This window comes from Azolla caroliniana, unplaced genomic scaffold (genome assembly GCF_043228905.1).
Source record: "Azolla caroliniana isolate FFs.n. ecotype wild unplaced genomic scaffold, voAzoCaro1.0.p SCAF_9, whole genome shotgun sequence".
NCBI lineage: Eukaryota > Viridiplantae > Streptophyta > Polypodiopsida > Salviniales > Salviniaceae > Azolla > Azolla caroliniana.
In genome coordinates this window covers 4,355,591-4,383,330 of record NW_028230444.1, presented here as the reverse complement: position 1 = coordinate 4,383,330, position 27,740 = coordinate 4,355,591, and the positions used below count along the sequence as shown (strand labels likewise).

The 27,740-nt window shown below is 38.5% G+C and overlaps 1 protein-coding gene across 1 annotated transcript; it reads right to left on the bottom strand.

Annotated features, from left to right (window-relative positions):
* Positions 1 to 1,000: 1,000 nt before the first annotated feature.
* LOC147859948 (glycolate oxidase 1-like) lies at positions 1,001 to 27,740 on the bottom strand. Its single transcript, XM_087325180.1, has 11 exons — positions 27,506 to 27,740; positions 24,047 to 24,171; positions 23,101 to 23,147; positions 22,655 to 22,732; positions 14,148 to 14,272; positions 14,000 to 14,072; positions 13,223 to 13,285; positions 7,270 to 7,339; positions 6,954 to 7,054; positions 1,758 to 1,862; positions 1,001 to 1,249 (listed from the first exon to the last, which is right to left on the bottom strand). Exons 1-11 carry the CDS (start codon positions 27,685 to 27,687, stop codon positions 1,070 to 1,072), a joined length of 1,149 nt encoding a protein of 382 aa, XP_087181306.1. The 5' UTR covers positions 27,688 to 27,740; the 3' UTR covers positions 1,001 to 1,069.

Below are 27,740 nucleotides of genomic sequence, written 5' to 3'. Positions count from 1 at the left end.
AAATTTTAAACAATTCGGTTCCAAACCGGTTCAGTTTTGACCCTCACAAACCGAACCGAAGCATTGCCAATTGTTAATCATTAGCAAGAAGGTCTATGAGGATTTCTTGTGAACCCCTTGATCCATGGCTAGTTAATTGCACTTTGTGTTTTCTGCCCTTGCCATTCTCGAACATTCCCCGCCTTGGCTGACTCAACGAAAAGGATAAATATTCATTCCAATGTGTGTTCATCGTGAGTGAGATGAGCAAATGAAAAAGTGTTTGTTATCATGAATATGAAATAGGCCTCACTTCCATCAAGCTTAGAAAATCTCTCGTAAAATCCTACTTGGATGGCGATTTTCTTTTTTTGTAGATTGGAAAAATCAATGTCAACTACTCATCAAACTCATTTCTTACATCATTAGGTAACTAGATGATATTCACCTCCCGACAATGACTTCATATGGCTCATCATATGCTCTATTGGCTATTAACTATCACAACATGTTCACACAATTTGTTGAAGGTTCCTTTGGACCTTGACCTACTATACTCTATCCCAATCATGTATATGAATCAAATATAACCTATGTGATGAAAGGTATTCACTCCCATGACTGAAATTAATCAAAGATTGAATTCCTACACAAGTTATTTACCAACGTCAATTCTAATATTCTCTAGAAGATTCTCAAAGAACGTCTTCGCCTATCTGATCAATAAGGCTCTTTTTCTCCTAGCTCGCATGTAAGTAAAATGTCTTCAGCAACAACCTCGTCCATATTCATGTCCTAACTATGAGACTCTTGCAATGCAAGTCTTTGACAATGCTCCAAACATTATTTAACTAGTAAGTTGATTAAGTAGGAAGCTTATTGCTAGGCTTACAACACCAAAAGAAGAAAAGAAATGGAAGACATTATCAATCAATTTAAATGTGGAAAAAAAAACTCTCATTCATGAGTAATATGAAAAGACCATTAGCCATGATGAATCTGACTCTCGACATGGAGTGATAGGGGAAAGGATTACATGTCCATTTTCACCTATTATTCACAATATACTTAATGTTCACACAATCATTAGTCATAATCTAGAATCCCAAAGACCACTTCCCATTCGAACATGTGATCGTGATATATCTTTTATGGAACAACATCCAGCTAAGGTCATACTCAATTCCAGTTCATCTCGAAGCATTTGCAGTGTTTTCCTAACTCCAGCCTCTCCATCAACTGCGAGGCCAAAGATGATGGGTCTTCCAACCTGTCAATGAATCAAATAAAATGAATCAAGGCCCTTACCAGGGTCGTGGAATATACTCAAAAAGCACATTATTCTCTTCAAACTTCAACAGTGCCTTCAAATTTAATATGGATACCCAGAAGTATCAAGTTAAAATTTATGTATTCCAAGAAGCTACAAAGCCTCCCATCAAAATTGATATGCATGCCCATAAGTATAAGATTCCTTAATATGGATTCACAGAAAGCACCACAATCCCTAAATTTCATTGGGAGAAACATCATAAAAACCCACCCATTTACGTCGTTAGATAAGTAATAAACTAACCCAAAGTTTTGAAATTTTACCAAAATAGGCCTTTGTCATATTGAATGTTGCTCCACAAGGGGGATATTGTGGTATTGTTTTGAGTATTTTAGCGAATATCCAACAAATCAGAGCCCAGGGGTATTTTTGTGTTTTAACCAATTTAATAAGGATGACCAGAATGTACAACATTCTCTTATAAATGTAATATAGTCGCACTTACTAGCACGGCATCTGCACCAAGAGCCAAGGCTTTGAAGACATCGGTACCACGCCGGATACCCCCATCAAAGTACACTGGTATTTGACCTTGCACAGCTCTTACCACCTACACAACACTTCTGAGTTAACAATCTAAAGGATGATCAATGCTGAGGGAATCTTCTAACATAAATTAACAGTATTGTACAGCCCCAATACCAAAGACAGAGAAAGAATGAATGAAAGAAAGAAATATTTACGTCTTTTAAGACGCCAAAATGGCCTATAATACCAAACAAGAGATTACATCTTCAGCATTGTCTTGTCTTTGAAAACAAATCAAAATAAATAGATGTTACTGAGTAAATAAAGTAAATAACATAAAAAGAGACTAAAGAATTGTGTTATCGATACATGTAAGATTCTCAAATCAGATATATTATAATTTTTGCCTTTGAAAGATCTCTAGCATTGGTCAATCCAAAATGGAGAAGTCTCCAAAGCGAGGGAAGCACCTATGATATCAATGATAGGGTGTTTAGATCATGGTCTATGGAGCCGAGGCCTAGGTGCACAACAAATTGCTATTTCCCAATCTATTGTATCCCCTTCATTATGTGTTGGTCGGGAGCCCATTTGTGTAACCCTTGATTGAATTGTAGCATAAGCAGGTGTGATGGGCTAAAGAAAGTTGTGATTGTTCTTTGTTGATGAGCTTGTGTGGTTGTACTATTGTCCTTTAATATCTTTTCCCTATGTCTCTAGAGTTCTAGTAAGAAAAGCCCCAAGCACCATTGGTGCTCATATTTCATTACCTTGCCAAGTGGGCCAAAGTCTTGTTTAAGAGGAAATGGACCAATTTTGGTCTCAAAAGACGTTAATATATCTTTCTTTCTTATTTCATAAAAAACACTACAGTGATATAGTTTTCTTCTGATTCCACTCCCTGATGAGATAATTGGCAAATTCTTTCTTCGAGAGGTATTTGTGCACATCTACCTACTTCAATCTCTAACCAATATGATGAAGTTCGCTACTGTGCGGTGCATAGGATAGATGTATGTCCATAGATAATACATCCACCTTCCGATGTGCATAAAAAGTTTCCTACGAAGTGATATTTGGGGTTGATCCATGCTATCTTGTTTTCCAAGTTAATAGTAACAATTTGGATCACTCTATTCTTTTCCATTTTGGTAATGTTTAGATGGGACAATCCAAGCTATATTGGAAAGGGGATAGTGAATTTATGTTTACGTTGTGTGACTCGAACCATTGTTGCATTTCAACAATGAACATCTCCATATTCACCAAGTTGTTTTGATGACATAAGTGCTCTTGAGTACCTTAGTTTAGGGAACTCCCAAAGACGTTGGATAAATGTCACTGATCGGAACAATGCCTCGGTGATTATAGGTGCTGCTCCCATCTCTGTCCGGATTATATCATGGGGCACCGATGCTTTGCTCCTTATCATGCGAGCAATCATTGACACTAAAAGCCTCTCTAAATCTTTCCAATGATTTGCCTTGTTAAGACTCGGTCCCCATGTTTCTACTCCATAGAGAAGAGTTGGTGTGACAAGTGTGTCAAATAACCATAGCTTAGTTTGTGGCTCTTGGAACTCCAAATGTGCACATTGTCTCTCGAGAGCACCACGGGTTGCATATCCACGAGAAAGTCGGGCACAAGCAGCCTCCTGTAAGGAGAGCCTAGGTCCTATAAATGTTACTCCTAGGTATGTATAGGAGCGTGTGTATTCCACCTTTTCCTCTCCCAAGAAGAATTCTGATTCTGATCTTGTTACCCATGCTTGAGTGGTGTTAAACACCATCACTTTAGTTTTATCTATGTTGATTGACAAACCTTTGTCCGTACAAAATAGTTTGAAGGCATTTAGATGTCTTTGTATTCCCTCCGGAGAGTCAGAAATCAGCACAATATCATGAGCATATAGCAATATTTGTATAGCTATACCTGCTAGGCGTGCTCCGGAGCCCCCAAATCTCTCTATGTAATGTGATACCTCATCTATATAGAGACCAAAGAGAGTGGGGGATAGTGGGCATCCTTGCTTCACTCCAATTGTGCTAGCCACCGCCTCCAACAAGCCCTTGGAAGACCGCACTTTTCCTGACACGGATTCATAGAGTGCATAGATTCCCCATTGCATATCTGTAAGAACACCAAGGGCTTCTAGCCATTGCATAAGCCGAGACGTGGCAGTGTCAAAGGCTTTTCGGAAAATCCACAAAGCAGCAATAAATCCTCTTATTGTGGGCTCTGCCCTCCTCAATAAGGGCCCAGAGGGTGAATATGTGATCCAAAGTGAACGACAGCCATTTTGCTTTGCCCATATACTCAATTCTGATTCTAAAATCGACCCATATAGTTTAGCCAAGTAATGGCCAATCATGATTGTCTGATAGTTGCTTGGCATCATGGGGTTTCCACTCTTGAGGATTGGCACAATGGTATGCTGAGTCCATCTAGTAGGGAAACCTTCACACATGGCTCTATTAACAATGTGTGCTAGCAATGGGAGCAAGGTGTCACAGGCATAGATAAAGTGTTCACCTCCAATCCATCATGATCTTGGGCCTTCCCAAATTGTAGCTGATCAATGGCATTTCCTACAGTTTGTGGTGTAAAGAAGGTTGATTCATGTGGGCGTGAGGCATTCGGGTGGGGAAGAGGAGGTTGCCCTGGGATATCATATAGAACCTTTGCATATTCATGCCACACCTGACGCAAGGTCAGTTGTGTGGTAGGTTGCCTCTCATTAAACATTTTCCATGCTCTTTTACATTCTTGTCCTAGAAACAAGCGATACAAATGATCTTCAGCCAAATACAATCTCTTCTTCTTCCTTACGAGGCATTGGAATGTTGCTCTCGCTTATTTGTGTGTATAAATGCCCCGAGTTACATCACGCTGCAAGCATCTCCTTGTATCGCGACATTCCTCATCATACCAACTATTTTGTATTACTCTACTGTGTTTGGGGGGATTGGCCGTTGTATGAGGAAAGACATTTGTGGCTACTTTATGCAATGATTTTGACAATCCTTGGGTAAGTTCTTCAAGGGGTGTGAAAGGATCCAAATCGAGCAAGCCATTGTATACACCACAACTATACATATCAATTGTCTTGCGAGTAAATAGATACTTAGCCAGCCCACTCTCCTTCGCATATACATCCTTTGTGCATCCATCCTTTACCTCGAAGCGTAGATATGCATGATCTACTGCCAAGCCAATAGGTCTACCCGATATAGTGAACTCTTTTATTTCAGGTATAAGAGATGGGGATCCCATTAGATAATCAACTGTGCTTGCACCTCCTTTTGGGTTCCAACATGTCAAAGCATCTGATCCAGGCCATTGTGACAGGCCATTGTGACAAGCCATTATATATCACAAATCCATGCGCATTTCCCAAGGCTAGAAAGCGTTTTCCATATTCAATTGTAGCACTCATATCTTGAGCTTGTTGCTTTAGAACAACCTCTTCTGCCATAACTTCTCCATAAACAACCTCGTTGGTGTTAAACATAGTTGTTTGTTCATCCTTGGTTCGTGTGTTAAAATCTCCTAATAGTATTGTCCCCCATAGTAGCAAATCTTATGATATCATCATATAATGGTAGATATGGTGATTCGCCTAGAGGTGCAAACCTTGAGTAGGTAGGTGGAAAGTAGAAAATTGCAATATAACTCCCTAAGATCCCCTCTTTTGATTCGTATCCACATGTAGCGTGCATCTACATCCTTATGAACAACATGCACTCTATCATGAAGCTCCTTTTTGTATAGCACAGCCACTCCTCCTAAACCTCTAGTGCTTCCTCTTGTCCGAGGTTGGGGGCAACATATTGACTCCCATCTATATCCTTGTACCTCGGGGAGTTTGCAAGCCATGCATTGGTGAGTCTCTGTATACATAGCAATATCTATGTTTTTCAAGGTATCTTCAAAATATCTGACATCTGTCCGTAGAGAGCCATTGCAATTCCATATGTTCATGCGTAGGTTCTCATAGGCCATATATCGTCATGCGGTTCTCTTCTCTGTAATAATGACCTTGCCATCTCTATATATGGCCCATTTTCCTTCCTTTCTTGCATCAAGCACTCGTGGCATGTTTTCTTTGCGGTGTGCCACTTGGGCTGGAGTGAGATCATCATCTAGGTATATTTTTCACCCTTGCCTTTCTTTTAGAGAGGAAAGTTTTTTTCTTGTCAATATCCATGAAGCGGATGATAAGGGTTTTAGCTCTAGACTCATTGCTTCTTGTCCTTTTTCTAAATCCACTTTTATAGTTCCTACTCAACCTTACTTGAGGATATCTTAAGGTTTTGTGTCATGTCATCCTTGAGCTCTAAGTGTGATTTCTTCACATGGCTTATTATGTCTTTCCGCATCTCTTCTAATAACTCAGTCTTGAGAGAGGCATACAACTCTATTTTCTGTTTCTCTGTCTCCTTTTTCATTTCTTCTTTTAGTACTATTTCTATATCCTCTTTAATAAGATTGATCTCTTGTGCAATCAAATGGCGTAATAGATCATGTTTCCCATTTTCGACATCAAATGGAATATCGAATGGGGCCTGAGTTTTGGGTGCCACGTGCGCCCTTCTAACGCTATTCGGGGTGCTTTCATCCCGTCCTTTTCGTCGATGGTATCTTCTTGGGGTCTTCCATGGATCTGGACCCTCTTCGTGCGTGTTAAGATCCATCATTTCATTTTCTGTCCATTCAGACTCCATGTTGTCTTAGGACAGCAGGTACATGGTATGAAAAACTGAGGGCAGAGGGAACAATATAGATTCCAGGAATTTCTACTGGGCAAAAAACACAGAGGAACAGATTTTGGCAGAAAATGCAGGGAATCAGATTTGGCAAAAAACGCAGTGGATCAGACATTGTAGAAAACGCAGAGGACAGACATTGCAGAAAACGCAGCGGATCAGACATTGTAGACAAAGAGAGAGAGAGAAAGAAACAAATGATGACTGCAAATATCAGTAGCTTTAGGTTATCCATATTGCAAACATGGAAGCTTTTGGTTTGGTAAAGGTCAATGATAAATGATCATATGTCTTTGCCTTGTAAGACATAGGCCAGGAGTTAAACTCACATGCCCACCCTCCACTAGCACAAATGATTGCACATAGAGAAAAAGAAAAACACATATATGAGACATAAAAGATAATACCTCTTCCAGGGCAAGTATGCTTGGAAACACATAGTCCAGTTGGCGGGCACCATGATTCGATACAATTATACTATCAACCCCTGCTTGAACTGCTAGGGATGCTGTACATAATACATACACACACACACACACACACATATACATAAGTACATACATACATATATATATGTGTATATATATATATGTATATATTAGAACTTTATTAAAAATGTAAATATCTTTACCAAAAAGCATTAAAACAACTCATGAATTGGCTAATACAAGTAAAAAAAAAGGTCAGGATGTGACCAAGAGTCATGTAAATGTATCCGTTTACCATCTTCAGCAGTCAAGACTCCTTTCAAGATAATTGGCAGTCTCGTAATTGATTTTAACCACCTTATATCCTGTCACATTAGGCATATGAAAAAGTTTTAAACAAGGAAAAATGGCTTAAACAAAATAAAAACTGCACATTGTCAGAACAGTATCAAAGAAAACATACACCATTTTTATACTTTAGAACAATGACTCATAGTTTTAACAGTTCACTGTTGGATCAAACAGCATTTTTATTTCATCCAAAAACACGTTCTTCAAAAAAAAGATTTTATCTATAAAAATTGAAAATGAAACAAAAAGAACTACAGAAATGCGTGAATGAGATGGCTTAGACAATTAAGATTAAATGTTTTAAGAAATGTCATCGGCAATTTGATGTGGGCAGGGTAAGTTAGCACGGGAGGAATTAATAATCAGCTTTGGTACAATTGTTATGAACGAAAATGAATGAGGCTTGTCTATGGAGGGAAGAACCTTAGACAGAATGTGCAAGAGTCAAATTGAGAATCTACAAAATACATAGTGAACCCATGAAACCATTACCTCACATTTGATAGCATATTAATAGAAGATACAATACATTCAATGTTATATAAATTCAATTAAATGCATATGTTGATGGTAAATTCTTTCAACATGTAGCTCCACAGATTTCAAGAGTCCCCACATTGCAGTTGTACAATGTTTCACATTGTTCCACTTAATTTGCACATGTGACCTCTATATATCCATTTGGGGTGCTTCATTCTCTTATTCTCTGCATTTGTAATACTTAGAATTCTTTTCTCTATCAGGGCCATCGCTAAGAACAATATTGAATGGAAGAAGAGATTGAAAAGAGGGAAATAACAACAAGGGTTATAAGAATATGCTGAAGACTGGCATTGAACAGGAATGGTCAATACTTGAACACATGTTTATATAGCATGGTTAGATACATGCACGCTCGCTACCTCGCAGGTGTATATGATTGCTACTTGGCATTCATGCAAGCATAACACTAGGTGATCACACATTAGCATATACGAGGTGGCGACATTCCATAATATTACATATATATTCTCGGTGATATAATGGAAGTTATAATGATATCATGTATGATATGATCAATCCTAGTGGTTAAGGTTACACATCTTCTTTGAAGTGGTCACAAGTTCAAATCTCTATAATGAGTTTAGAGTTTTGTATATATTCTTAACATTCTCTAGATGTGTTCATCCATATTTGCCCACTTCAATCTCTAACTGATGCATAGTTGTTAAAAAACGCGTATTCTACGTTTAGAGTACGTTTTAGAATACTTTGAAGTCTTCTACACGTATTCTACATTTTAGAACTGCCGCTTTTTAAAATTTGACGTATTCCATGTATTCTACGTATTTAACAAGTGTTTATCATTTCAAAAAAATTTAAAAATTTTGTTTCTGAAAAAAAAACTTTAAGTTTTAAGAAGTATTTAACGTATTTTACAAGTATTCTACACGTATTCTAAGATGTGGGGTTGATCCATGTTATTTTGTTTCCCCGTCACTTATTCTTTTCCACTTTGGTCATGTTTAGATTGGGACAATTGAAGCTATATTGAAATGGGAGTCGTGTATTGATTTGGATCATCTTCATGGTTGTTCAAATCCATATCTTCATCCTCTCTCCATTTGCAATCCATGGTGTTTTGTAGCTACGAAAGTGGGTACGATGATTAAGTCGGAGAAACGCAGAGGACAGAGGGAGGAACGCAAAGATTTTACCAGCCAACATTACAAAAGGTGAAAAAAAAAAGCAAGATGGCAAAAATGCAGAAATTCGGCAAACGTTGCAAAAAATGCAGGATTAGGCAAACATTGCAAAACAGTCAAGAGGACAAAAACATAGATTAGGCAGATTACAAAAAACACAGAGGACGAGTGCAAAGATTAGGCAGACATTACAGAAAATCCAGAGTACAAGAACACACACGAAGAGAAAGAAAGATATATTAACATTTTTTAAGAGGCCAAAATGGCCTATATGACCAAACAAGAGATTACATCTTAAGTGTTGTTTTGTCTTTGAGAACCACAAATCAAAATAAAATAAACATTACTCGGTAATTATAAAAGAAAATAAGATAAAAAGAGACTAAAGAATCTGGTTTTTGGCACATATAAGATTCTCAAGTTAGATATATTATAACTTTTGTCTTCGAAAGATCTCGAGTATAGGTCGATCTAGAATGGAGAGGTCTCCGATGAGAGGGAAGTACCTGCGGTGGTGGGATATAATGGCCTTTATCTATCGATGACAAGGGTGCTAAGGTCATGGTCCATGGGGCTGGGGCCTACATGCACGACAAATTGCTATTGCCCGATCTATTGTAACCCCTTTGTTACGTCTTGGTCGGGAACCAATTTGTGTATCCCTTAATTGACTTGTAGCATTAGTAGGAGTGATGGGGCCAAAGAAAGTTGTGATTGTTCTTTGTGGATGAGCTTGTGTGGCTGTATTTTTGTCTTTCAACAACTTTTCCCTATGTCTTTTGAGGTCTAGCAAGAAAGGCATTGTTGGTCCTCATATTCCATTACCTTGTGCAACAAGCCAAAGCATTGTTTAAAGAGGCAATGCTATCTCCCTCTAATATCATAAAAGACACTACAGTGACAAACATAGTGCTCTTCGGATTCCACTCCTTCATGACACAATTGGCAAATTCTTTCTTCTAGAGGTATTCATATATATCTACATACCTCAATCTCTAACTGATGTGATGAAGTTCAAAGCTGCCCTATCTCACTGCGTAGTGCATAGGATAGATGTATGTCCATATAGAGTGGCCTAATGATGAATCCATCCTCTGATGTGTGTAGAACGTGTCTTGTAGTGGGTCATCTTTGTACCAAGTGATATTTTGGGGCTGATCCATGTTATCTTGTTTTCCAAGTTAATAATATCAGTTCAGATCACTCTATTCTTTTCCACTTTGGTCATATTTAGATGGAGACAGTCCAAGCTATATTGGAACGGGGGTTGTACATTATACTTATGCCAACAATGAATACCAACAATGAATGTCACCATTTTCAGCTAGTTGTATTGATGGCATAAGTGCCAACCTTGGATACCTTCGTTTAGGGAGCTCCCAAAGATGTTGGAGACATGTAACTGATCGGAACAATCCATCGGTGAATATAGGTGTTGCTCCCATCTCTACCCGGATTATATCATGGGGCACCGATGCTTTGCTCCTTATCATGCGGGCAATCATTGACACTAAAGGTCTCTCTAAATCTTTCCAATGATTTGCCTGTTAAGACTCGGTCCCCACATCCATACTCCATATAGAAGAGTTGGTGTGACAAGTGTATTAAATAACCACAGCTTAGTTTGTGGCTCTTGGAACTGCAAATGTGCACATTGTCTCTTGAGAGCACCAAGGGCTGCATATCTACAAGAAAGTCAGGCACAAGCATCCTCCCGTAAGGAGAACCTAGGCCCTGTAAATGTTTCTCCTAAGTATGTGTAGGAGCATTGTCGTGGAAATCCACGGCCTGCGGACTCGGCTTGGGCAGGACCACTGGGGTCTCGGACCAAGGAGCTTAAGGATAATCGGCTGCTAAGCTTGCAGCGGCCTATCTGGCCTGGTTCCCGAGGTCGGATACTAAGCGCACAGCTTGCAGAACCATATCCGATCCGGCTCTGTCACCGGATTCCGGATGTTGAGCACACGGGCTCTCAGACGCAAGACAGCACGGGCAGAAAAGAGGAGGGAAGAACGACACCACCCTGGACACCAGAAACGAGATACGGATTTTGACACGACACAGAGAGACCAAAGCAGGGACCACAAAGAGAGCACCCAGATACAACAATACCCAACAATCAATTAAAGACAGAGAAAGAATACAAGTTTAGACCTCTGTCCTATTAGTAGAGTTTTGAGCTCTCCAGACGCACACACATGGACTCGTGAGCCTTTGGTCGGGAGCACACAGGCTGCCTACGTGAGCAAAGGCCTCGCACCGCCTAACCGAATCAGCAGAATAGAAAGCCTACAACACTTTGTTTCCCAATCCGACAGCACCTTCCCCTCTCCAAATGATCGATCCCCGAAACAGACGCTGTCCCTTCCTTTTATAGCTCCAAGGAGAGGGAAGGTCAACGTTACATCATCTCTTATTAGAAACATTTTCTGCCAGAGTTCCCCTCCACGATTTCCTCCCATCACTCACTATAATTCCTGAATCTCTCTATGTAATGTGATATCTCATCTATATAGAAGTGAGTGATAGTGGGCATCCTTGCTTCACTCCAATTGTGCTAGCCACTACCTCTAACAAACCCTTGAAAGACCGCACTTTTCTTGACAAGGATTCATAGAGTGCATAGATTCCCCATTGCAAATCTGTAGGAACACCAAGGGCTTCTAGCCATTGCATAAGCCGAGCACATGGCACAGTGTCAAAGACTTTCCAGAAATCCACAAAACAGCAATAAATCCTCTTATTGTGGGTTCTGTCCTCCTCGATAAGGGCTCAGAGGGTCAATCTGTGATCCAAAATTGTCAACCCCTTCCGAAAGCCTCCCTGTCCAGCTAAACGGCAGCCATTCCAAACCCCTTGAGAGAGAGAGAGAGAGAGAGAAAGAAAGAAAAAAGAAGAAGATATATTAACGTCATTTAAGAGGCCAAAATGGCCTATAAGACCAAACAAGAGATTACATCTTAAGTGTTGTCTTGTCTTTGAGAACAATAAATCAAAATAAAATAAATATCACTCCGTAAATATAAAAGTAAATAAGGTAACAAGAGACGAGGGAATCTGGTTTTCAGCCCATGTGAGATTCTCAAGTTAGATATATTGTAGCTTTTGTCTTTGAAAGATCTCTAGCATAGGTTGATCCAGAATGGAAATTAGAATTTTTATCGTCCATAAAGAGGCCAGTTTTGACCTATGGAACCAGAGTATGCATGTGTTCTTGATATGTGTCTCCTTAAGAAGGGGTATTCATACATTGAAGCACAAAGTCTCTATGTGTGAATAAAGCATACACATATGAGCTCAACCTTCTAGTTGGTGTCTTAAGTATGGCATTTAAAATATCACTTCCTCTTAGTATGTCAGCATATCTTGAACGAATTGCACTATATGTCGAGCATGTGAAGAGCAAGTGACATTCATCCTCTACCATGCCTTCATTGCATACTTTACATGTCTTCAAATTCGTTACATTTTGATACCATGATGCAACTTCAATACCTAACTTGTGAGATCAAGTGCGAAGTAGTGCAAGGGCTCTACGAGCATTACTACTCATATTGGTAATGAGATAAGGTTGGATATATTCAGGGTTGACATTTGCAATGTAGTATTCTCGCTTTGTCCTCTTAGCATCTTCCCATTTCATCCTTAATGATTCGACCATCCTTTCCTCAATCATTACATAATGCATAGCATCACCCAAAAGCACTAAAAGATTATCCACACCCCATCTTCTAAACCATTTCCTTATGTCAACAACCCAACCGGAAAGAGTCCCACTTGGGAGAGAGAAAGAAAGAATGAAAGAAAGATATATTAACGTCTTTTAAGAGGCCAAAATGGCCTATAAGACCGAATAAGAGATTACATCTTAAATGTTTTCTTGTCTTTGAGAACAAATCAAAATAAAGTAAATATTACACAGTAAATATAAAAGTAAATAAGATGAAAAGAGAAGAGACAAGAGAATCTGGTTTTTGGCACATGCAAGATTCTCACGTTAGGTATATTGTAGCTTTTGTCTCCGAAAGATCTCTATCATAGGTCGAGTTCCACTTGGGATAGAAGAAGAAAGATATATTAACATCTTTTAAGAGGCTAAAATGTCTTATAAAACAAATCAAGAGATCACATCTTAAAACGTAGTTTCATCTTTGCAATCAGCAAACCAAAATAAACATAACTAAGTAAAAAAGTAAATACAAAAAGGTTTACCTTCCAACTTAAAGACCTGTCCATTGTATTGGCAGCGTATGCTTCCAAACCAGATCCTTTGGACTGAAAAAACACTAAATTTGCTACTTAGAAAAATCTAAAAACGTTAATCTTCTTCAAGTTTAATAATGCTATGTAGTACTCTCTCATTTATTGAATGAGAAAAAGATAACTCAATCTAAGAAATTTTCCAATTTTACGCTCAAAGCATATGTGCAAGATATCATGGATTGGATACTCACAAGACATGGAGAAACCAATGTATCCTTTAATGACATGTCTTTGTGTAAAGATTACCTTCACAGATTGATGGGGAAAAGTGACATATCTTCCTAATACTACAGAGATACATGTACCAAGACATCTTTCCTAAGGTTCAACATACAAACACCAAAAAACAATATTTCAAATCTATCCTAGACTTTTGTAAAGTTTAGGAAATGTATGTTTTCAGATCTTTTTTAGTGGATAAAGTACATTGACAATTGAGTTCTTCAATGAGAGTCGAGTTACAAGTGGTTAGACAACTTCTAGGCCTGTGCATCAGTAGCTGTAATTGAAGTAAATGTACCAAGACATGTTTTCTAAAGTTCAACATATAAACGCCAAAAAATCTTTTAAATCTTTTCTAGACTTTTGTAGAGTTTTAGGAAATGTATGCTTTAAGATCTTTTTTCGTTGATGAAGTACACTGTCAATTGAGTTCTTGAATGAGAGTCGAGTTACAAGTGGTCAGACAAAACTTATAGGCCTGTGCATCAGTAGTAATTAAAATACCTTATCCATTTGTGTTTGTACATTAATCAGTCCATCGACATTTTTCATTGTCACATGGGATGGCAGTATAAATCTGTGAGAGAACCCATCATCATGCATTTTGAAGACATCGCCTGAAGCTAGTAAAGATTTGAATAAAATACACAACCTGTTTCTTATATCTGATTCTCTACGTCCAAGTCGGGGAGTATCTCCTGTTAAAACAATTGCTTTATACCCAGCTGCCTCAGCTCGATGAACCAGATTTTCTGCTATTTTCCTGTCCTTGAATACCTGTAAAAAGACAATACTTGTATAGAAAATTGAATCAAGAAACACTGCAATCATATCTCCAAAAAGGAATGACTGTATATGGTAATGGCATAACTATCGGCACTTTACTTGATCTGCTTATCATGCTAGTAATGAATCAAAGTTCAGATCTTGATCATGGAACAGTTCAAATTTGATCCGGAACATCATGCAACTGATAATTTTAAATAATATATAATTTTAATTCTTTCATACACTGAAATCAAGATACCTTCATATTTCCAGATTAATGGGAGAGGAGAAAAAAGGGGAAGGAGGTAGGGGGTGTCAAAAGTCACAAAGGAACAAAGGAACAGGCTAAATCCTAAAATACAATTGTCAATTAAAAATTAACAAACCCTAAAAACGAACTTCCCACTTAGAGTGACAGCTTTTAAAAGTTTGTCAATTTCACATGCATAAAATTGTCAAAAGCTATGCCATCCCTGTTGGAGGATGGCAGCTCCAGACCTGCACTCTCTTTCATCTTTATTATCTTTGTACTACATTCTCTCTCTTCCCAGATTCTTTTCTCTCTAGAATTTGCAACTCTTTAAATGCCTTCTCTCTCTAGAATCTGCAATGCTTTAAATGCCTTTTGTCTCTTCCACTTTTTCCAAGATATTCCCTTTTTTTATTCCTAGTTTATTGTACCTGTTTGGTAGTACAAGAGTCTCTTAACTACCAAACAACCATTCCCAATTTTGAATAAATAGGCTTATACCAGCCTCTTTTGTAAGGAGATTATTTTCTGCTGCTACTTAGAAACAAGCACAACTCTTTGGCTGTGTCTCTACTCTTTGCAACCATTTTTTCTACTGTTGTCCCAGCTTGGCTGTGTCTATTTTGTTCTAACTCTTCCGCTGCTGCTATTAACAGTTTTTCTCACATTGTATCAGAGTAGTGAGGTCTCCATATCCTCAGCCTGAATTTTTTTTTGCCAAAGAGCACACAGACCTCTCTTCTTTTATCCCTCCCTCCCAACCCTATAGAGGAGGTTCTCTTAGCAGCCACCCTCCCAACCTACAAAGGAGGTTCTTTTTTTTTCTTTTCCCCTCATCTGAGCCTCACCTAGCATCCAGGGAGAAGTAGAAAGACCCTGAGCATCTACTTACAACTGCTGTAAATTATCCAGTTGTAGCTCAAGAGGAGGATATCATGGCCTCACATGCCACGATTGTTTCATCAACCATTCCCCAACTCCCCAAAGAGTCCATCTTGGATGGGAACAATTACTTGGATTGGGAGCTACAAATAAAGACCTTGCTACAATACCATCGTTTATGGAATGTAGTCAATGGTAGTGACAAGAAACCACCAATAACTTCATCCTCTTCAACCAAATCAGTTGTTGGCTCATCTAACGCTGAGATTGATGCGTGGCTAGATAAGGATTTTCGTGCCCATGCTTTCCTCATGTTTAATATTAAACCTAGCATCACTCGTCAATTTCAAGATACAGATGAAGAAACAGCCAATGAACTATGGACATCCATCAAAAAGAGGTAACATCGAGCTAATCATGCTCAAATGATAGCTATTGAGAACCAACTAGCTAATCTCAAGATTCATGACACTCCCAACATCATGGATCAAATAACGCAATTTGTTACTCTCCAAAAAGGAACTAGTTTCTTTGGGAAGCAAGTCAACTGAAGTTGAGTTTGTGCATCGTCTAATGATAAAGTTGCCTGAGTCATTCTCAGCATTTTGTGACACAATTTATCTTCTTCCCAACACATCTGATATGAATACATTTCTTGGTATGCTACAAGATAGGGCAACAAGGAAGAAAAGTGCTCAAACTTCCAATGAGACGCTTCTACATGCGACAAGTAAAGGCAAGTGTAAGCAAAATGGTAACTCCTACAACAAACCCAATCCAAGACCACCAAACAACCTAGCTTACAAGGAGCTCACTTGTCATTATTGTGGCTACAAAGGTCACATTCAGCTGGATTGTCGGAAAAAGAAAAGGCACAATGCTAAGAACACTTCTTCTACCGAAAATCAAGCTACACCGAAATCCAACTCGTCCCCCCACTCAGCCAAAGAAACAGTTTTCCTTGGCATTGAGGAACATACTTCACATTTGGCTGGACCAACTACCTCAACCATTGATGAGTGGTTAGTAGATAGTGGTGCTACTTCACACATGACCTATGACAAATCCATTTTGCATGATGTGAAACCTAGATCCTCCCAAATATCCATAGGAGCTGCCTCAAGCATTGAGGCTTCATGTGTGGGTAATGTGTTTCTTAACAATTCTTCAAATGAAGAACCTGTCATTCTTCAAGATGTGTTACATGTGCCTTGCACCTCTGCCAACCTACTTTCAGTCTACCAAATCACTAAGCAAGGTTATGGATCCTTCTTTAATAGCTCAGTTTTGGAAGTCATTGACACCAACAACCTACAAATTGTAGCTAGTGGCACACAAGAAGGGGGTTTATACTGCCTAAAAAGTTCCCATAGCCCCTTGGAAAAGTCCAAATCTCATCTTCTTCATCTTTTTCAAGGCTCTCATGCGTTGGTGGCACAAGGCTCTTTCAAGCAAGGTTATGGAGCCTTCTTTAATAGCTCAGTTTTGGAAGTCATTGACTCCAACAACCTACAAATTGTAGCTAGTGGCACACAAGAAGGGGGTTTATACCGCCTAAAAAGTTCCCATAGCCCCTTGGAAAAGTCCAAATCTCATCTTCTTCATCTTTTTCAAGGCTCTCATGCGTTGGTGGCACAAGAAGATCCCACGTTGTGGCATGCTAGGTTTGGTCATCTCAACTATGATTCTCTTCAAAAGCTCTCCTCTTCCCAACTAGTTGAGGGTCTTCCTATTTTCAAAACTCGCAATACCCCATGTGTTGCTTGTCTTCATGGCAAGCAACATCGAGAGCCTTTCCCTCATGAAACCACTCACAGTGCAACATCTATCTTGGAGTTAGTGCACATGGATCTTTGTGGTCCCATGAAAACCACTACTCTTGGTGGTGCACGCTACTTCATGCTCATCATTGATGATTTCTCCCGCAAGGTTTGGGTTTATTTTCTTGTAGAAAAATCGCAAGCCTTCACAAAATTTCAAGAATGGGTAGCTCTCGTGGAGAACGAGACATCGAAGAAAGTTCGAAAGATAAGGTCGGACAATGGTGGAGAGTTTATCTCCCAAGCTTTCCACCATTTCTGCTCTCAACGAGGCATTGCTCGCCAATTTTCTACACCCAATACTCCTCAACAAAATGGAGTCGTGGAAAGGAAGAACCGGACAGTCCAAGAGATGGCTCGTACAATGCTATCTCAATCTGATCTTCCTCTCTCGTTTTGGGGTGAAGTTGTCAACACAGCAGTCTACATCATCAACTGCTGCCCAACAAAAGCAGTTGCTGGAATGACGTCTGCAGAAGCATTTACAAGTGTAACGCCCTCAGTATCTCATTTTAAAGTCTTTGGTTGTGATGCTTATGTTCACATTTCAGATCATAGAAGGACGAAATTTGAGTCCAAAACCAAGAAATGCAAATTTCTTGGTTACAGCACACAATCTAAAGCATACAGGTTATGGGATTTAGAGTCAAAGTCCCTAGTCATCTCTAGGGATGTTCATTTTGTGGAGTCTCAGCTGGATGATTCTAGGATTTCACTTGAGTTCATGGTTGAAATCCCAGCTCCTCCGGATTCTCCTATTTTTGACGAAGATGTCTCATCTTCAAGCCCCCCATCTCCTCCTACTCAATCTCTAACTTCGCCAACAATTCAATCCTCTCCCTCAACTCCACTTGTTTCCCATCCCTCTACAAACCAGCTTCCACCACTTCCCAAGTGGCTTCAACCACCATTCGTGATTCTCATCTCTCCGATGCTGAACTTCATAAGTATATACATCTGGTTCTCGAACACGTAAGTCACAACGGCCTCTTCACTCATGCAACTTTGCCTTATTGTGCACTGTTGTGCAATCAAAAGAACCCACAACAGCGAAAGAGGCCCTTGTTTTTCCAAAGTGGAAAGCAGCAATGGAAGTTGAACTAGATTCCATTGAGCAGAATCATACATGGGAGCTGATCCCATGGCCTCCACATCGACAAGTCATTGGACTGAAATGGATTTTCAAGATCAAATACCATGTTGATGGTACTTTGGATAAGCACAATGCACGTTTAGTGGCAAAAGGCTACTCACAAGTCGAAGGAGTGGATTACGAGGAAACTTTTGCTCCAACAGCAAGGTACACCTCTATCCAATGTGCGCTTGCACTTGCTGCTCACAACAAATGGCCCATTTTTCAAATGGATGTCAAGTCAGCCTTCCTTAACGGTGACTTGAAAGAGGAGGTTTATGTTGAACAGCCTCCAGGTTTCAAGATTTTAGAGCAGAAAAACATGGTCTACAGGTTACACAAAGCCTTGTATGGCTTAAAGCAAGCTCCCAAAGCTTGGCATGACAAAATTGATAGCTTCTTTCTCTCTCTTGGGTTTCAAAACTGTAATGTTGACAGCAATCTCTATGTTTTTTCCCAAGATAATTTGCTTTGCTTGATCATTTTATATGTTGACGACCTTCTAATTACAGGGTCCCTTGCATCTAAAATCGAGGAGGTCCGCGCTGACGTCAAAACAATCTTTGAAATGATTGATCTAGGACTTCTCCATTATTTCATAGGTATGGAGGTCTATCAATCACGTGGTGGTATCTTTCTCAGCCAACATAGGTATCTCAGGCAGCTCCTTGAGACCTATAGCATGTCAAATTGCACGCCACTCTCCTGTCCAATGGATCCAAACTCAAAGCTATCTCGTGAAGACAATTCTCCCATATTTGAGGATATCACGAAATATAGAAGGTTAATTGGGTCCCTTCTTCACTTAACTTATACCAGGCCTGATTTGTCCTATAGCGTGAGTATTCTCAGCCAATTCTCAACTGCTCCAAGACAAAGTCATTGGCAAGCAGCTATTCGAGTTCTTCAGTATTTGGCCAACACACTCGACTATGGTCAGTCTTTTAGAGGCGGCATTGAGCTTGTTGGCTAGAAGGTATTCTGATTGGGCAGGTGATATTGATTCTAGAAGGTCCACATCTGGCTATTGTTTTATGTTAGGTTCAGGCTTGATTTCTTGGAAATCAAAGAAGCAAAACTCAGTTTCTACTTCATCGACGGAAGCTGAATACCGCGCCTACTTGGATACTTGCTGTGAGTTGCTATGGTTATGCAATTGTTTTCTCACATTCGTGTTTTGCAAGACTCTCCTATTGCAGTTTTCACCGACAGCCAAAGTGCCCGTGCCTTGGCACATAGCTCAGCATTTCATGGTAGAACAAAACACATCGAAGTGTACCATTTTGTTCGTGAATTAGTAAAATCACAAGTCATCAAATTGGCATATTGCCCTACTCAAGAAAATGTGCTTGATTTATTTACTAAGCTGCTTCCAAGGCAAGCCATTGATCAGCTCCTCGATCGACTCAATGGTGGACCGCCGTTCTGGAGCTGAGAGGAGTGGCAACTCCAGACCTACACTCTTTCATCTTTATTATCTCTGTACTACATTCTCTCTCTTCCCAGATTCTTTTCTCTCTAGAATCTGCAACTCTTTAAATGCCTTCTCTCTCTAGAATCTGCAATGCTTTAAATGCCTTTTGTCTCTTCCACTTTTTCCAAGATATTCCCTTTTTAATTCCTAGTTTATTGTACCTGTTTGGTAGTACAAGAGTCTCTTAACTACCAAACAACCATTCCCAATTTTGTATAAATAGGCTTATACCAGCCTCTTTTGTAAGGAGATTATTTTCTGCTGCTACTTAGAAACAAGCACAACTCTTTGGCTGTGTCTCTACTCTTTGCAACCATTTTTTCTACTGTTGTCTAACAGCCTTCTCACAACTTGGCTGTGTCTATTTTGTTCTAACTCTTCCGCTGCTGCTATTAACAGTTTTTCTCACAATCCCTACTTGCATCATCAACGCCCAAGACTAGTGTATGATTAGCTCATAAAGAGACTCCAAGTGCCAGTTTCCCTCGTCTCTTTTTATTTTATTTACTTTTATATTTACGGAGTAATATTTATTTTATTTTGATTTGTTGTTCTCAAAGACAAGACAACACTTAAGATGTAATCTCTTGTTTGGTCTTCAAAATTAACAAACCCTAAAAACGAACTTCCCACTTAGAGTGACAGCTTTTAAAAGTTTGTCAATTTGACATGCATAACATTGTCAAAAGTTATGCCATCACTACTCGCATCATCAACGCCCAAAAGACTAGTGTATGATTAGCTCATAAAGAGATTCCAAGTGCCTGATTCCCTCATCTCTTTTTATCTTATTTACTTTTATATTTACGGAGTAATATTTATTTTATTTTGATTTGTTGTTCTCAAAGACGAGACAACACTTAAGATGTAATCTCTTGTTTGTTCTTATAGGCCATTTTGGCCTCTTAAAAGATGTTAATATTTCTTTCTTTCTTTCTAGAAGGTAAACTTGTCCATGATGAAGGCCTGGATTGAATGTCAAAACAAAGGAACAAACAGAAACCAAACCCAAGAGGAAAAATAACATGCAAGAATAAAATAATAAATAAGCCATAGATACAATCAAAAGCAAAATTCATAGGCTGATCTAAGTTTGCTACTACTTTTAACATAATTCATGAGATCATGAGATCTTAAGACATTAGAATGATGAATGTTCTCCACTCTCTGTTGCTCCTTTTTCAATAGGGTTAACATGGCTATTACCAAATATCTGGTTCTCATTATACCTTCTTGCAAGAAATTTGCATTTGGTGATTGCTCCCATTGACATCACGTGGTTTAGTGCTGTTTCTTATCAACCCACTTAAGGTATCATAGTTCTGAGCATGTGGTTTTGTCAATAGTACTCCAGAGATATCATACCATATGATGCATCTTCTAGCATAGCATTTCCATTACAACGTTAGGTGCCTAGAAAACAGTCCAATTGACAAGTCTGATGTTAGCCCAAGGGACAACGTACTCCACTGAAGACAGAACAGTATCATTATTTCCATTGCATTGAAGATGTCTATCATATCAGCACATTATATATCCTCTGCCAGGTCATTGTTAAAGGATTTCCTGATTTTATGAGCAAAAAATCATAGAAACATTGGATATACTCTCGTCCCTGAGTCACATAGCAGTTCCAGTTTTCTCATATAAATATTGGATATATGACAGTTGACCATTCCCTGATTCACATTGCAGTTCCAGTTTTCTCATATAAACATTGGATATATTGCTCTAACCCAGAATGATTGAAAGGAATGTCTGGATCTTGATGACTGATTCTATCAGTCATACATTTTGATGATATCCTACTTGCATATTCTTCTATGGTGTAGTTTATAGAGTACACTTCGTAAGATTCAAGAGAAAATGAAAAATGGAAGGAGAGACAAATGAGTATCAATGCTCATAAATGATTATAGACTTTGTGAGCAATCATAAGAATGTGTTTCATGTGAAATTTCATAAACAGAATAGGAATATTTGTGATGAGTGTGATTATCATCTTCAAATGAAAAAAATTGAAATCCATCACCCCATGTTGACGCCATGTCAAACTGCACTCAACTCACGTGCTTTTATATGACTATGGCAACAATTTTTAATTGAGGTTTGGATTCTTATTACATAAACATTCAACCTGCAAAATTTATCATGCAATTGATAGTACCAGAAATGCCTACAGTGATACCATCAGAGAATTTTCTTTACTGATTGGGTAGATCAAGCAAACAACAGTAACAGCTTTGTAGTGGCATCCTTGAGTTACTGCCTAGATTAGATGGGATGTGATGGCACGCAATGTCGCCAACAATCTTGAAATTCCACTCTTTCGTTGTCCTCCAAAACTAGACTAGGCTACCAATCACATAAGTTTGATACTTCTGCTTCCATAACATACTCTCTGCTTGTCGGTCATAATACAAATTAGCAGGTTGATTCTCTGGGTGCACAACTTCATCAACCACCACCAGAGCCGATATTTCTCTGAGGGATTCCCACGAACTATGCTGGCTATCTCAATACAAGGAGAAGATCTTTCTTTTCCCAACATCTCTTACTTCACCAATTATTATTAAGTACTTAGTCTAGGAGACTGGTCAAGTTGCCTATGCATAATAATTAGGATACCCTCAAAACTTAAAACTGCGGAAAAAATCTAATAAACTACTCTGGAGTCAAAGTATGTGAATATATCTAAGACTGCATACTTAACTTCCAACAGCTCTGAGATTACACTTATGCTACTAGATTATACAGCAGCAGCCTATTTCAGATAGTTAATTGTGCTTGATTTTCAATATAGGAAAGGTTATTGTGGAATAGGAAAACTCACATAGAGTTGAAAAAATTTGAGACCAGCACTAGCATCAGCAACTTCTTCTACACTACATGAAGATGAGAATGAAAGAACCTGTATGCAAATCCCACAATGATCTAAATTAGGTTTCTGAAGTAAAAACATGTTCTGCATTGCAATGAGTTACCCCCCACTGTTCAATGAGTTACCCCCCACTGTCTAGCCTTAACTCGGAGGTATGCATTGGAACAAATTTTAGAGTGCAAAACAATTTCCTATCTAGTCTGTGTTCTGTTATAATCATTCAATGCAATAACATTCTTTCCATCTTTGTGCTTGATTGTAGTCCTCAAAAATAACATAAATTAAAGCCCTGATTCATCTCATGGAAGACTATAAATCTCTAATTTTGTGTATTTTTTAGAACATAATTATAGCTACCCTTAAATTATGCACAAAACATCAAATTGAATTAAGTATACCATGATTGTTCCGACAGAAGCAGCTGCCTTTGCTGTAGCCAATTCACCTGCCATATCAACAAACAAAACAATTCATTCTATAACTGTGCATCTCTTACCAGTTCTCGAGTACACATGTCCACGCATTTAATATGAGATTTAAGAGACAAATTGATCCTAAGATAGATCGATCAACATTTAGAGATTTATGGGCATCTACTATGCAGATAGTTATATTCCGGATATGGACATGGTCTCTTGTGGTGGCAGCGACTAGGCTATGTCTTTGTGATATTGCTTGTTCCTCGGCTTTAGATTTATCTAAAGGGCTAGCAGCCCTAGCATGTCTATTTCTCCTCCCCATATGTGAATGATTAAGCCTCACTCGTGGCAGGGATTGGGTATGCTATGTCTTTGATATAAGCTTGCTGGGATGGAATACTAAATAAGCTAGTAGTTAACGCAAATGATATATTTCACAAAGTAAGAGGGTTAGATATTACTCTTTACCCAACTCATATCCCATTGCTGAGACCCATCAATTTGATAATATGTCTAGGTGCATCTTATACTGCATACCACAGTGTTTGCATGTACCTTGGATTAGGGATTGCAATATCTCAAGCTTGCCAGACTGAAGGAAAGTGAAGGAATGAATAGAAAATGGACAAGATTGAAGAGGGTAGCACGCTCTTATATATCTATAAACCCCAGGTCTTGAGTTGACACCATAGCTACACTTGATATATAATATGGGATTTACAGAACGAATCACATAGAAATAGCCTCTCTTCTCTTTTTTAGCCTAATTATGGTTCCTAATCTATGTTATGTCTGCACATAACACAACTCTTCTTGGAGGAAAATCCAATGGGTAGTAGATTTCTACTCTGACTTTTATCTGTTTTAATTACATAAACTATCAATTAACTGATATTGATTACATGATTTGTAAATTAGGATTTACCATCAGGATGGGCCATTTTATGCAAAGCTGTGGGGGCAACCATAATTGGCATGGGAACTCTATAACCCAAAATTGTGGTGCTAAGATCCACCCTACTCACATCTACTAAGATTCTAGGAAGAAGCCTGCAACAACATTACATCATATCAAAACTGAGTCAGCATGAAAAAAGATATCATCACATTTACAAGACTCTAGGGTTTTATATTCATCAACAAGCACAATATTACATAAGCTCAAACTTAAAACATCATTACATGGGATCGAATCAGATGATAACTGTTAGAAATATTGAGATTCCACTAGATAGGCGTATAGACTTACACTCACAGAGATGTATGTGCCAATACAAACTTTCTATTACATATGCGAGTAGCTTACAATGTAGAGCTTAAATGGGATCTGGACTAGTTGACACAGATAATTGACACAGCAGCAATGTAAGAGAAAGAGGGTAGATATTTATATTCTGTGTTTGGTTGTATTGTTACATTGAATGTGCAATTCAGTTGATAGTAGTGGGAATATTCCTTTTCTATCAACCGACTTTTCATTTAATACGACCTAGCTCCCTAGATACAAGCTACTGCTAGATAGTACTCATCTTAAAGTTGACACGTACTTCAAGACTAAGTACATCTTAACCTGCCAACAGAGAATATTCTTCTAGACAACCTGATGAGTCAATCTTGTTACCCTACTTCCCTCTTTCCTAAATATATTCTGTCAAATCATCTACAATTTCCCACATTGACACCTCATCAACCCATATGGTCAGGTTACAGAATAGCTACTCTTCATTTGGGGTGTTTTCACACTCTAAGAATACATGTGGGGATAAAGCGACAATTCAAGGGTGATCATTGGCTATATCTAACAATAACATCATCATATTTACAAGAGCTCTAGGGCTCTCTATTCATCCGAAAAAAAAACATTACATAACTCAAGTTATCAGCGTTATCACACCTAATCTATTATAGAGATCTATATATTCCTCACAAAAACAATATTATATAATCTCAACATAACATCATAAAACAGCGTATATGGGCTCAATGTTAACAACATAAGGAAAATATTCCATACAAATTTAAATAGAATATGTTAAACTAATAATCTCAGACCCATCTACCACGACTCTAGGTTACTATATTCATCAAAGAAAACGATAGTAAATATACTCAAACTTAACAATGTCAAAGATATAACATTGCATGTGTTGAAAACAAAGGAACCTAGACGATCTAACATCATCATGACCATTGACTACCAAGACTCTAGGGGTCTATATTCATCAAAATGAAATAGAAAGAAAGATCAAAGATACTAACATCTTTTAAGAGGCCAAATGGAATGTTGTCTAGAAGAGCACACAAAAATAAATTTAACTGCACATAGAGTATTGTCTGAAGTTAGATAGAGTGAAACTTTTGTCTTCAAAAAAATCTCTTGCATGGGCTGCTCTAGTATGGAGAGATCTTCAAAGCAAGAGAATCAATAATAATGGCCTTCATTTGTCAAAGACAAGGGTGGTGGGCCCATGGTCCAAATGCTTGTGACTTACATTCATGACACTTTTCTATTGCCTAATCTATTATAAACCTTTTTTAGTGTCATGGTCAAGGCCCTACTTGTGCAGCCCGTGATTGACTTGTAGCATGAAAAGGGGTGATGTAGCTACGGACAGTTGTGATGGTTCTTTGTTGATGAGTTGTTGTGGGTTGTATTGTTTTCCTTCAACAACTTCACTCTGTTCTAGCCCCTTGCAAACACTTTGCTATCGCCTGATCTATTATAACCCTTTTTAAGTGTCATGGTCGAGATCCCACTTGTGCAATTCTTGATTGACTTGTAGCATGAGAAGGGGTGATGGTGCTAAAGAAAATTGTGATGGTTCTTTGTTGATGAGTTGTGGTTGTATTGTCGTCCTTCAAAAACTTCTCTCTCTATCTGTTGTGTTCAAGCAAGAACAATCCCAAGCACCATTGAGCTTCATATCCATTACCTTACACCGTGAATCAAAGCCTTGTTTGAAGAGGCGTCATTATCTCCCTCTCATTTCATAAAAAACACAATGGCAAAACATAATGTTCTTTTGATCCCACCCCCCAATGACACAATTGGTAGATCCATCTTCCATAGATTTGTGTGTATTTTCTTGTCTCAATTTCCAACTGATGTGAAGAGGTCCCGAGTTGCCCTCTCATATTACAAAGTTCATAAGATACATGTGTATCCATGTAAGGTGGTATGACAATAAATGCATCATGCCAGATGTGTAAAAAGAGTGTCTTGTAGTGAGCCATCTTCCTACCAAGAGATATTGTGGGGCTTATACATCTTCTTGCATATCCAATTAAATTATGTCAATTCAGATCACTCTATTATTTTCCCCTTTGGTCGTGTTTACATATGGAAAATCCAGGCTACATTGGAATAGAGATAATACGTTTATAATTATGTCATGTGACTAGAAGCATTCTTGCATTTCAGGATACTAAGACCATCTCCATGTTCACCAACCTGTTTTGATGACATGAATGATAGTCTTGAGTACTTTTACTTATGGAGCACCCAAATCCATTGGATACCAGTTACTGATCAGAATAATGCCTTGATCACTATGGGGGATGCTCTCATCTCCAGCTAGATTCTATCATAGGGCACCAATGCTTTGTTCTTCATCATGTTGACAATCATCGAGACAAAAGGTCTCTCCAAATCTTTTCAATTGTGCCTATGAAGGTTTGATCCCCAAATTTCTACTCCATAGAGACGAGTTGGTGTTACAAGTGTATCAAACAACCACAATTTCGTTCGTGGCTCTTGGGTACCAAGGATTGCATGCATATCCACAAGAAAGTCGAGTAAATGCAACCTCGCATAGGTAGTAACAAGGCCTTGTGCATTTTACTCCTAAAAATGTGTAGGATTGTATGTAACACCTTTTCCTCTCTTATGTTTCTAAGTTTGAGTTTATGTGATGTTGTCGTTTGCAATGAGTTCATAGCCCTGTGTCTTGCATGTATGTGATGATATTAATTGTGAAGTTCTAGTTTCCTCTGATTTGAGCCCATGTAATCATTGTTTTTTCTGACGCTTATACAGACTAGAGTGCAAGTTATTTTACTTTTTATGATTCTTCTCTTTTTACTTTCAATGAATAATATTTGTATATGATGTGTTAAGTTTTAGTTTTCCTTCGTTTTGAGGTTAGTTAATGAATATAAAGCTTTGGAGTCTCGGTAGTTGTTTATGATTCGACCAGAATACGACAATATACAAGATCATCACATTTATACAACACTCTAGGGATTTATGGATTCATCAGAAAAGAGCAGCATAACATTATATGCATTGACATCGATTCTATAGCTCTATGTCCCATCAGAAAGAACACCATTAAAACATATGAAGAATGATCATAAGAGAAGGGGGACCAATAATAACACTAACCTGATGGTAGAAAAAGCAATTTTGTTGTATCGAAGGGTCCATTCATCTTCAGCTCCTGCAGAGTAAAAGTCATAGGCCATTTTTGGGAGCTTTTTGGCAGCCAAAGCTTCATACTCTGCAACGTTTACCACATCTGAGGAAACTATGGAATCCCCCTCCATTTGATCCCCTGTCGTCGACATGGAGATCGCTCTGCTCTTCTTTCCTGGTTAGGACCAGAAGGGGCATATTTTCG

Excerpts from the sequence above, each read along its gene's own strand:
- LOC147859948 (XM_087325180.1), bottom strand. The coding sequence starts at position 27,687 with ATGTCGACGACAGGGGATCAAATGGAGGGGGATTCCATAGTTTCCTCA. Across the intron at positions 13,286-13,999 it reads TACAAACACAAATGGATAAG|TCCAAAGGATCTGGTTTGGA; the intron begins GTATTTTAATTA and ends GTGTTTTTTCAG. Across the intron at positions 7,055-7,269 it reads AGTCTTGACTGCTGAAGATG|CATCCCTAGCAGTTCAAGCA; the intron begins GTAAACGGATAC and ends TATTATGTACAG.